Below are 13,451 nucleotides of genomic sequence, written 5' to 3'. Positions count from 1 at the left end.
GACTATATTTTTTCTCTACAATGTACCCAAAGAGATGTCAAACATTAATTGGATAATTATTATAAAAGGATGTGATTAGTAAATGCATTTTTTTAAGAAAATTGTATGATAACGGAGTTAAAATACAATCGGGCATATCGTTAAAGTCGACTAAAGGAACACTGTACACACTACACACTAGCACAGGAGAAGGGAATCTCGATATAAAACTCTACACTGAGCTACTAGAAAGTATGTGTGATAAAACTGAACTAGTATACTCATCTTATTTTGTCTGTTATATCGTATTTAAATTTTACATGTACTGGTATAAATAAATAAAAAAATATTATTTAAATTATAGACATGACGTCTTTCCTTTGTCCTATAACCTCGGATCTGTCAAACGTAACGTGAAAAACTACCTAGTGAGTCGGTATAGTACAATCGTCTATTGATATTAGAATACTCTCTATTGAGTTCATTACATTCATGGACCATATTATCTCTTGTGTTGTTGCTTAGGACGGTTTGATCATATGTCGTGCTATTATAAAAAAAAAAGAACAAAGTCGCAAGTCAGGATTACTTTTTAGGCATATAATTCAAGATTTAGTTCAAATAAAAAGAATCTACTACAAACTTTACAAAATTATAGAGTGGATCATGATGGGAATAAACTTTTCAATTAAAAATATTATTTTCAAATAGATCTATACTGGAGAAGGATGGAGAAAATTAGCTAGGAGGGATCGAATTAGCAATGAGGAGGTCCTGCTTAGGGTTAAGGAAAAAAGACATATTATTAGAAGTATTGAGGACAGAAGGGAAAAAATGTTGGGACACTTGATACGACACGGCGAACTTATGAACATTATAATAGAAGGTAAGATAAAAGGATGGAGGGGGAGAGGGCGACTGAGACATAGTTACATCAGGCAGATCAAGGAAGGAGTTGGTGTCGTGTCGTATCAAGAGATAAAGAGACTCGCTGAAAATCGTAGTGAGTGGCAAGAGCTCCACCGACAAGAGCGCAGCTCTTAAATAGGATAGATAGATAGATCTATATTTATAGATCTCGTAATATACACAAAAAATATAAAGTTCTAGAAGTCAATTTAAAGAAATGTGCTTATATGGAGAAAGTTATTGATTATGATACGAGTAATTCTTATTTCTAGTTATTTGCATACCTAAAGTTTGAACTTACGTTACCTTAACAACGGTCATAGCTTTATAACGTTTGAACTTTGGTAATTAAATAATTTATAAATAGTATTTAGTTTAATAGCAACACGCAGAATTCAGGTTAGGAAACCATTTATTTTTCCTAATCGCTAATTCTCGGAATTGAAAAACGTTCGTTGATAATTTAAGAACTCTGCTATATTATACTCTTATTTGAAATAAAATATTAGTAATCTAAATATTATACTAGTAAATTTTGAAATGTTATTTCTATTGTTACACTTTATGCATATAGTAGAGATCTTCGAATATGTTACAGGACTCTTGAAACAAACTATTAGGCTGATATCAGTAAAATAAAAACAAATAGAGCATTTAGGTATACTAAGTTTTTTACATCTTATGGTACATATGTATATACAAAACATGGTTTTTGCGTATGTACCCACATTTCAAAACAATCACCAAAATATATGTTGCAAGACAAATCGCCAAGGATGTAAAAAGATGTTTTCATTTGGACTAAACACGACATTTTTTTCCGCCTTTATAAAGGATAAAGGATTATGTTGTAAACATAATCCTTTATCCTTTATGTGATAAGTCCGCCATTGTATATTAAATCATTTATCAGTATTCAATGTGAATTATGTACAATATAGATTTTACAATGCAATGCAATATTGGGGGGAAAGGGATTGTTAGTAATGGAGACTGAGAGTCCCGTTGCTAGCAATATACCCAACCAGGTCGACCTCCTCGCGGTTCCCCCTGGAAATTATCATGGTTAATTCCTGATAAATTCATCATGATGGACTAAAGATAAGATGAGAATGAAAACAGGCCAGGTTTTCATTCTCATCTATCATCCTTCACTGGTGCTCCGCCAGCGTATACCGTTAACGCAGGCGGGGTTACCATACCATTTTCAACCATCTAAAAAAAAAATGCAATGCAATAAATAAGGAAAACGCAGGTTCTAGCATAGGATTATATTATCTGTGGTACAGGAGAGCTGATAGCTTTAGATAGAGGTGGTCTGTAATAGGTAAAATAAGTAACCCGTTCCTGTTACAACAAAAGAAAACAAATCCACGGGCCTATTCCAAAATAACAGCCTGTTTCAAAATAAAATAATGTTATATCGAAACAGTTCTAGAGGAATAATTTTATGTATTTCAAGATAGTTATACGTCGGTTTGTAAAACAATTCACACAGCACATTTGAATGATTAGTATTAGTATAAAATAATAATGAAAAAATTGAAATAACAAAAAACAACAACGTCATTAAAAACCAGTGAGCTGTATGTGTGTGACGCAAATTATGAGTACGCACAGTTACATATTAATGTAATATTAATAATATAGGTGCTAAAATAGGTTCTATTTAAAAAAAAACATCAGAGATTTCAAGTGAAGTGATTTATATATTGAACGTTATTATTTTTTAATTTAAATATATTTTAATTACATATGTATTTAAAATATTTCTCGTAATTATTATCTATTATAATAAGTTTAAAAATTCACAGCATATTTTCAGTAATTGCATAGTTTATACTTCTTAGTTTCCGATATCCGGAATAATTTAGTACGGATAAGTCGGATCAGTTTATCTCTAAGCATATCACTTTTTTCTTACGTCATATATAATATCGAATCAACTTTGCTTTTCCTTTTAAGGTCTTTTTGTTTATTTAATTACTAGCTATATATATCTTGCGGCTTCATTCACGTAAACTAGTATATAAAGTATTTCGTTATGTTAATATATAACTTATCCGTCCACCAACGTTCATTAAAAACCGTTTAGTAATTTTTGCATGAAAGAATAACAAACATCCATTCATACATCCTCACAGATTTCTAACTTTGAAAATATTAATAAAATACATTACTTATAAAAAAAAAACATAAGTAAAACCCCTTGATTTTACACTTCGAGTTTTTTGATACAGTAGGTTAATATCTACATTATATTGTGTGAGTGCTCGACAAAACGTTAATTAGTTAATACAATATTATCAATCACTTATAAAAATAAGCACCTGTTTTCTTTTTCATTTTTAAAAGACCGCCTAAATATGGATATCAGTTTTAATTACTGCAAGGTTGCAATATATTTCGTTAATTTTTATAAACAATTATTTTTGTTACTTTTAAATAACAAAGGCAAAATAGTCTTTATATATATATATATATATATATATATATATATATATATATATATATATATATATATATATATATATATATATATATATATATATATATGACGACAAAAAACGACGGTGTCCTGCAATCTGTTGATGGCAAGGTAAACGCCACCGATCACCGGTATCGCGGCACGAATCAAAAATTATAAACAAACTCAACCATATGATCATTAAGGTTCAAAATGTAAATAAATCTGCTTTAGCTATATTTGTTACTAATTATAGAATTCGGGTATAAGTCCAACAAAACTGGTTCTGGCATTCGCGGCAAGGACGCGCTCTCACATATTACAAAGTCACACATGTTAATTGGGTATCTTATTAAACAATTAATCGGTTCGAATAAGGCTATGTTATTATTTAAAAGTAAAACCTTTAATAAACTTATTTTTAATATTATTAGTCTATTTTGTCTCTTTTTCCAATAATTACAACATATAAAGACATTCGTGTTTCTACCTTGAAACAATTGTGTTTGCATGGCTGTGTTTCAGTTTGAAGAGTAGGATATGGCAGTAAAATTACAGAGTATAGAGGCATAACACATAAGTCAGGAATGGCAACGCATGAAGGATATCATGGGCGACACAGTATACTCTGTGTCATGGCTTATGTCTATAAGCGACGCCTATCACTTTCCATCAGGTGGGCCAAGACTTGTTTGCCATTTTAAAATGGCATACAAAATTAATTTACCTCGATTAAAAGAATATAAAGCTCATATAAATCACTAAATTCTATCAAAGTATTTTGTATTAAAATTATTAGACATCTAATATATAATGTAGAAAAATGCCTAGATCAATACAAATGGACATACCAATAAATACGAATGTTTAGAATTATTGCACGAGGAATGAGCCCACAAGCTTAGAAAGATCGTCGAACCCAAAAGGTCAAATAAAACGAAACATTCCATTTTATCAGATAAAATTAAACTATTGACATTTTTACAAATGAAAACATTAATATTTGTAATCATTTGTAAAATGTGAAATTCTAAATCTACAATTTTTCATTTATAATAGTAAACTAGACGAATTTTCGTATTTATGTCACTAATATATAAATTAATTGGTGGGAATTTTTTGCATATAAGTATGGTGTAACGCGTACCTGATATAATCAAAATAATTATTCATGATTAATAACAAAAGACTTAACCTAACTAAAATGTAAATTAGTACGGAAATGTACATCAAGGTTTTTTCAGTTATGTGCTTATACACTGTCATGTTTTCATACGAGGTTTAGGCCGATTTAATTGTTTTGAATAATTAATTTTATACCTTTTTATTTTGTTTTAATTTATTATTTTATTTTATTAATTATTATTAAGTAGTAATAGGTATGTTATTATTTTATCCAAAATAATAACCTCAATCAGACAAAATTCGTACGAGACCAACACAAAAATAAACTCTATCTAACGCAAAAAGAATTAACAAAATCAGTACAGAATAGGCAAAAACAAACTTTTTTAAATAAATTAAACCGACTTCAAAAAATGAGTGACGGTACAGCACTATTGACACTTTCTTCCATGCACAACCACTCTTTGGCATCAACTACCAGCAGTAGTGTTTCTGAACCGATACAACATCCTAACTGAATGAATCTGAATAAGTTTTGAAAAATGTGAAACACTACATTGTGCATATAAAATTTGAAGGTTGCCCTCGATTTCCCTAGGATCCCATCATCAGATCCTAACTTGGTAACAGTGAGACCGCCTGAGGAGTATACTCTTTCGAATACAGGAAGAATTTTTAAAATCGGTCCATAATTAACGGAAAAATCGGTGGCCAAACATAAAAAAATATGCAGTGGAACAAAAACCTCCTTCTATTTTAAATCAGTTAAAAATATTTAAAATACTAAAAAATAAACTTGATTAAGAACTTTATCTTTTTTTAATATCGTTAAAAAATTAAAGTGCCGACTTTAATTTTTAAGCGATATTTTTTTGACAACTTTTATTGAGTAGTACAAAATAGGAAGCACAATGTGATATTGATAAAAGCCTTGTTCAAAATAATATGGATAATAATTAATCGCTCGTTTACCTTATCCCAAATTCATCTTATTACATCGACTCATGACTTACCTGTAAATAAAATTAAAAAATAAGTAGATTGTCTTGAAAACAACATATATAACAATAAGTTGGAATGAGATTAAGGACTGTAATCTTCATCACAGTGTGTACGAGTAAATAATATTTGTATTATGTACCTATATTATTCTTTATTGCATTAAAGCATACAGTAATAATAACAAATTAGTAATAAAGTCAGCAAAGGCGAACTTATATCTAAAAAAGATTCTTCCAGTCTACCTAAAACAGTGGCATAGGTAGTAGTAAGTGGACAGTAGTAGTTTATTTTAAAATAAATATTTACGTAATTTACAAATCAATATATATATATTTTTTTCTTGTCTCTTTTTTTAGTAATTTTTCTTCAAGTAAGTAAGCAATAGTCAGTTTAAATAACAAAATCTATTGAGTATATTTAGTTTTGTCATTGAAATTATCTATGGGCATATTCCAATTAATAACATTTAAAAATAAATTATATAACAGTAATAACCTTTATCCATTTATGTTCAACTTCCTATTTACATTTAACATGAAGTACCTCGTACTTACAGCTTATACTGTGATTTAACTGTGGATAATCATTTTAATAATAGTGTCATTCTATACACTGGGTGATTGATGTCAAGAAAACATGTATAGTAGTAAGTATGAATACCTACTGACATTACCTATAAATGGTTATGCTACAAATGGATTTCATTAAATACATAATATATTATATAGAAACACCCTGTATACGGGCTAAGTATTAATGTGATCTAGAAATAGTCAAGAAAATATTTGTATAATTTTATATATACTAGCTTTTACCCGTGACTTTGTACTCCTGACTAGAATATGTTCGCTAACCAAGATAAGAATGTATCCTATATCCTTTACCACATAGTACGTATATAACAAATTTTCTAGTAATTGTTTAAACAGTAAAGAGGCTAAGATGTAACGAACAAAAAAACAAGCAAACCGACTTTCAAATTCATAATATTAGTAAGGGTTTTTTTTATACGACAAAAGTAGCAAACAAGCATACAGACCGTCTGATGGAAAACATGCCTATAGACGCCTGCAACACTAGGAGTGTCACACAAGGGTTGATATGAAAAATTTATATCTACTAATTTCAAATTCAAGATTTTCAAGATATAAATGGAGTTCACACTTTGGACTTATTTGAAGATTGAAATTTTTTTATAATAAAAATTGTTATTTATGTATTCGTGAATAAATTAGGATTTACATATTATTATGTCACTTTGAATACACCTAACCACATACGTACTGACAAGCTGACAATCATGGTACTACCTTATGCCTGTCGGAATAAAACAGCAATATGCGTTTTTCTAGGACGGTAAATCCCGCCTAGGACACTTCATATGTTACCTGATACTCTTGTTACTCCTGAGGAAAAAAATGTTACCAACTATGTACGTTTGAGATTGCACTCTGTCTGTTTTGGTTAGTAATACCAAAGATAATATAATACTTGGTAATACTTTTCAACCAACTTCAAAAAGAACGAGGTTCTCATTTCTGTTGTATATTTATTTATGTTTGTTACCTCATAACTCTGTCTGTTGTAAACCAATGCGGAAAATTCTTTTTTATCTGACTTTATAGATTGATCCTATATAAACTTTATCAAAATCGATTCAATACTACGTTTTAAAATCAAAATAACTAGTTTTGTTACATTTGAAGTCTTTTTTTGTAAAACAAAATCTTAATATTATTACATAATTTAGACCAAAATACAAATACAAATTGTGTTGTTGTGATTTTGACATAGAGATATTATCTGGCATAGAGAGTCAAGCATAAACTTTATCATAAATTTTTTTACAATGTCTCCCCCAAACCACAGCTATCATAGGATTTTAACAATAAACTCCACGGATGATTATAATTATTGTTATTATGTATTGTATAGATTTCTCTAAAAATATCAAAACGATGGTAAAGCGCGAGCACGTTTTCCGCTTTCTACCCCGTGTGTTCAGCGGTTAACTCTCACTTTGTTTTAATGAGTTCGTGAGACAACTGCTTCGGTTCTATGCTCTTCATTTTTTTGCATAAAAATTATCAACAATAATTGCAACAGAATCAGTTATTTTTATATAATAATAGACGTTATAATAATAAAATATTAATATTAACATTATTATTAATTTATCCAGGTTCTTTCTATTCTATATATTCCTGTATTTAAATATTTTATATATAATTAATTAAATATTATGTTTTGGCGATTGATAAGCTAAATAGCACATTTCCATTTTCTTTTAGCAGGTTATTTATGCCATAAATATTCACAATCAATGACTCAATCACTTAACTTTATTAAATAACCCAATTAAAATTATCAATATTGCCTAAAAAAATATCTTATTAATCGAAATAATGATATAGACTAAAAAGTACAACAGGGACATATTTTTTAGGCTAAGGGCATACTACGAGTTGTTGACCATGCGGAAAAAATAAGAACGAATATTCGTTATCGTTGTATTTTTTGAGGACTTTGGTAGAAATTTTACTATTGAAAGTACAATACGCACTGTCTAAAACAAAATCTTATTTTTTTTATAACATATGAAGGAAATGATCATGTAGAGAGAGAGATTACCGTCGCCCGTAGGCACCCGTAACAGCAAACAGCTTACAGGTGTGTTATCGACCTTTTAAGTAGGAATATACTCAAACCTTGAAGGTTTGTTGGTTAGTTTGAAGGGTGGGACATGGTAATAAAATTGGATGGAACAGGAATTACTTCTTAATAATAGCAACACGTAAGGGATGTATGTCATGCATCACAAAGTATCCTGTAATACCCGTGTTACTATATAATTTTATAGATCATCGTTTCTTAAGCAAGGAGTCGCAACCCTCAGAGAATGGGGTGTATTATTCAACTACTATACCTAATTATTCGACTGAACAATTCATTCGAATTGTTTAAATGATTTTCAAATCATTCGATTAAGAGATTTTGGTTTCTAATTAGTAAAACTATAATTATAATGTTATAGTAAGGGGTGGCAAAACATTTTACTTAACTTTTTGGCTTTTTTTTGGGTCGCAACGTAATTTAAAATGAAATTAAATTTATTTGTCTGAAACATTGTAGATAAGATGTTGCATTTGTCAAGTTTACAAGATGTCTATTATGTTTCGCCACATCCAATGGCATGCAAATATTAACCTTTGAAAATATTTGAAAAACAATGCTGGTTAAAAATTTATAAAAAAAGCAGAACAACATTTCAACAATCCGTAAACTTTTTTTAGTTTGGAGATTGTTTCATGACACATAAATTTGCATGGATGTACAAATTATTTATTTTATTTTATGATTGGAAAGCACCTACACGGAAAATCCGCTTCGGCATACACATAACAGACGTAAAAACAACATATTACATAAATAGTGTAATAATAATTGAGATTCACAAATTATACACGTTTATCGAATTTTTGACGTAATTGCGTAACAAAGCAACAAAAAAAAAAAAACATAGATGAATAGTAAAACATCCTTTTGGAAGTCGTTTTATAGGAATATAATAAAGTTAACTAAAGTCATACACCGAGCGTATCGTACTTAGATAAAATTCCTATTTCTTCCTTTTCTATTATAAATTCCCCGTTTTCGTTAAATAAATATTTATAAAAATATTTTGGTAACGTGCTTTATAGTGCTTTACCAGCTTAATCAATCACTATGAAATTTAGTATACATAAACTATATAGAATGGAAAAATATATAGGCTACTTTTTATCCCGGTCAGTTAATATATTCCAGTCAAATGGACGAAGTCATAGGTAAAAGCTAGTGAAAAGAATTAACTTAGGAAAAAATTGTTCATTCCTTTTTTATTGTAACAAAGATTCAATCCGATAGTTCTTGCAATTCCAACTGCATAACTGTGATCAAAAACAGAACTTGTTAGTAACGTTGATTTAGATTTCCTGTTATTTTCACATATAGTTACTATATTCACATATAGTCTTATATATAGATTGTTATTATTTAGATTTCCCGCTTCACGAACTACGAAGATAAAGACGATGTAATTGTATTTTCTTCTATGGAAGATGATCTTTTATGATACAAAATATGTTTTGTATCATAAATCGCCAAAAATTACAACACAAAAAAAAAATGAAATAATGGTTTTAGAATATTTATGCGAATAAAGTTCTTTAATATAAAAAATATTTCAAATAAATAATATTAGTAAATTTCTGAAAAATAACACTGACAGACAGAGGGATAAAAACGTAATATAAAATGTTCCTTTATACCATTTTAGTACGGAAACCTAACAATTTATTAAGAAGAACAACAATATACACTCATTAAAAGTTTGGGAAATCCGGTAAGTACAGCCATTAAAGATGATAAAATAGTACCGTCACTTGCTAAGTATTGCGTGCCTCGTACTAATTATAATTTGTTAAGAAACAATCTAATCGTGTCGGTAAACCTTGACATGACTACAATTTCTTGATCATCGACAACCGACTCATTCGGCTACATTATCTTTTCTAACTAAAACATTGTACATTTTGCTCTGGAACAAAACATTCGACGACTTCAATCGTGTACAAGAACACATACATGCACTCGTACACACATATGTATATACCCATACATACATCCCTAACAACAATGACTTATTTCATAGATATAAATTACTAGCTTTTGCCAGTGTGATCACTGACCGGGATAAAATGTAGCCTATGTTAATCTCCATTCCTCATAACACGTTGTTAAGGTGCTAACAGATAATAGACAGAGGAACAAACTTACTTCACATTTAATTCAATTAATGATTAGGATTTAAATGTTTATAAAACGTTTAAACTGAAAGGATCTCTATAATATTTGGTATACAAATGGACCTAGATATTAAATTAAATCATAGAGTTACACATAGAGCTATTACACAATTTACACGAGCAGGACCATAGGATACAGTTAGTATGATAGTGTTATGTCTAATTTCCGTATGTATAAAGACTATTACTAAGGTCACTGATGTTGTGACATACAATTACAATAATCACAATAAATTGTAATTATAAGACGATTACAATATAATCTAATGGCATACTTGATTAGATGTTATAAAGTGAGTGAAAAACACATAATTATATACATTTACCATAAATATAATTCAACAGTTAATTTGTTGATCTGATGGTCACGTTTGAGATAAGCCACTAAGAAGGGTTAGGTTCTCAAAAGTGGTTAAGGGTAAGACAAGTGTATAAAATAGACAATGTACAACAGGCGCCTCAGAATTGACCCTAATAACACAAAAACATTTATCAGATTAATCATGGACAGCGCAACTGATATCAGCTAGTGCTTGCTTATAACAATTACTATTATGATGATCATCTTAATGGTGATTACAATTGCTGTAAGTTGCGACCTGTATCTATTCATTACTGGACAAAGGCCTCCATCAATGCTTAACACCATATGCGATCCTCTGCTTTTCATAGCTGTGCGTCCACTTACGGTTCTGTTTGTGATAGCAATTACCTATTATTGTAAAAAAAAGTAAATAATTATCAATTTGCCCACATTTTGCCAAACATATCATTTAAATAGTTGTTACCGGATGAGCCTTTCGATTTTACCTCTTGAATTATGAATAGGTAGTAATAAATGACTTAGATAGAATGCTCTATTATTTGTTTATCTCTTTTGAAAAACAATTAGCAAATCAAAACTATATGTTGTGCAACTATTTCATTCAAATCTATATTGGAAATCATTTTTCCTCCGCATAAAGATCAATAAGAAAATAAGAACATACTTTTGTTAAAAGATAAAAACCAACCACGGTCACCTAGCGGCGATATAGCACAATGTATGCAATATCAACCACATTAACGTAATTCGAAACATATTCAAGAGATGGCGTTGAGTAGATTTCATTATACAAATATAGATGGCGTTAATTGTATTCAAAGCTACTATTAAAATGGAGAAAGAGAGCGTAGCTATTTATTTATTATTAATTTTATCGAGTTTATGCATATAAAGTTGACATTTGCGTGTAAATTATTTAACATTTAGGTTACTGGGCCTGCTCATCGACCTCTCGTCTACACGCGAAAGTAGCTCTTGCATCATTGGATAGATCGACGTCTCATAACACTTGCATCATTTGAAGGAAGTTATGTGAGGCTGTAACTTGTCTCCATTTATTTATCTCATAATATAGCAACCTACCTGACTGATGAATATGAAATTTAACGGTACGTATAAAAATAGAAGCATAATATGTGATTGTTGTAATAATAACACACTTGAATAAGAAATTAATGCATAATTATGCAATAAAACAAAAATATCTATATTAATTATAACTGTAATGTAATAAAATGAAAATAAAAGTGTATATCTTCGCTAAAACTCATATGAGATACACAAAGAGCTAATTTCCAAAGAACCGCTTCCTTGTATAGATACGTATAATTTGAAAAACTACATTTACTTAATTCTTACGCCTAAATACTTATTTCTCTTTCTGCACATAGTGAGTAAAATAAAACTAACACAACCTCTGTTGCGAAGCCGCAACATCTAATTTGCTATATTTCATTGTAAGGAAGATTAAAATATATAATTTTAAAACATAAGAGAAATTACACTAGTCCTCAGCAGTAGCATAGCAAGAAGCATAGCTTAAGTCTTATAATATCTTATGCTGTATAGAACTTGTTTTCTCAATTTTCATCTTGCAATATTTAAGTATTTAAATATATCCAACAATGTGAATCCAACAATGGGTATTCCTAATACTTCTAATATAACGTCTGATACAATTAATTAAGGTTACTTACCCCGTAGTCCAACTGAACATTTGTTTCACTCTCTCTGAAGGTAATTCCGTGGGAGTAGCCATTATCTGTAACAATATAATATAGTGTTAAATAAATATACCTAATATATTACGTAATACAATGTTTTTATGCAACTCTGAATGGCTATTAAGCCAATAGCCAATTAGATGAAAAGTGATAAGTGTAAACATAATCCGCATCATGGGCATCCCATAATACCCTGTATATACTGTAATGCCCATGGTGCCTTTCATACACATTCCTAAGAACTATTAAATAATAGTTCTAGTTATACAGATAATAACCATTTCTTATGGAAGATCCATATAACATATAATAAGTATTGGTAGCTAAAATCTAAGCCGCGAGTCACAGTCCAGCAAAAGCCAAGAAACCGATTTTAGTGCCCGTTTGTATCAAAGAACAGAAAAACTTTATCTATGGTCAGAGTAGAACAAATTGCAGTCTTTGGTTAACCCCTAAAAGAATATTTACACTAGATTACATAATTGTTACTATCCAACATGAGGCATTAGTAAAATGAAACCACGTGTTTCGTACTAAGAACAATTAAGAGAAAGCTGTTACGTAAATGGAAGGCAATCAATTCAACCATCTGACGAGTCATATTTTATACGTTACCGTCAATTTATCAAATCGATTTCTTTCATTTAAGAGTGGCTGTACATTATGAGATTTTAACTAGACCTAGATCTAGAATAAGATCTAACCTGGATCTGAAGCAAAGAATAATTTTGTCTAATGGAGACAAAATTTCCTTAATATGTATTTCATCATCATCATTTTAAAAACACTATATTCGCAATTTCTTTGGTAGATATGATATAATGAGGCATTTAATGACTCGTATATTATATATTTCCCATAAAGAGACAATAAATAAGTAATAATGATGAATTTTTTTTATACAACTTAGAATGGCAAACAAGCTGATGGCCCACCTGATGGAAAATGGTAACCGTCGCCTATAGACATGAGCAGTACCATGAACATAACATAGTATACTGTTTCGCCCATGATACTCCCCATGCGTTGCCATTCCTGAGGACTAAGGTGTTGTTCCTCTATACCCAGTAAAT

The 13,451-nt window shown here is 29.8% G+C and overlaps 1 protein-coding gene across 1 annotated transcript in view; it reads right to left on the bottom strand.

The window, feature by feature from the left end:
* LOC113514215 (ABC transporter G family member 23) overlaps window positions 1–13,451 on the bottom strand; it is a 95,483-nt gene that overhangs the window by 66,600 nt on the left and 15,432 nt on the right. The window contains exon 2 of the mRNA XM_026898231.3: window positions 12,352–12,416. Within this exon, the coding sequence (XP_026754032.1) occupies window positions 12,352–12,413 (62 nt within the window). The 5' untranslated portion in view covers window positions 12,414–12,416. The remainder of the gene's footprint in view (window positions 1–12,351; window positions 12,417–13,451) is intronic.

Source organism: Galleria mellonella, unplaced genomic scaffold (genome assembly GCF_026898425.1).
Source record: "Galleria mellonella isolate WM207_F2 unplaced genomic scaffold, CSIRO_AGI_GalMel_v1 utg172, whole genome shotgun sequence".
Taxonomy (NCBI): domain Eukaryota; kingdom Metazoa; phylum Arthropoda; class Insecta; order Lepidoptera; family Pyralidae; genus Galleria; species Galleria mellonella.
Note: the sequence above shows the minus strand (reverse complement) of the source record. Positions and strands in the feature narration are given on the sequence as shown.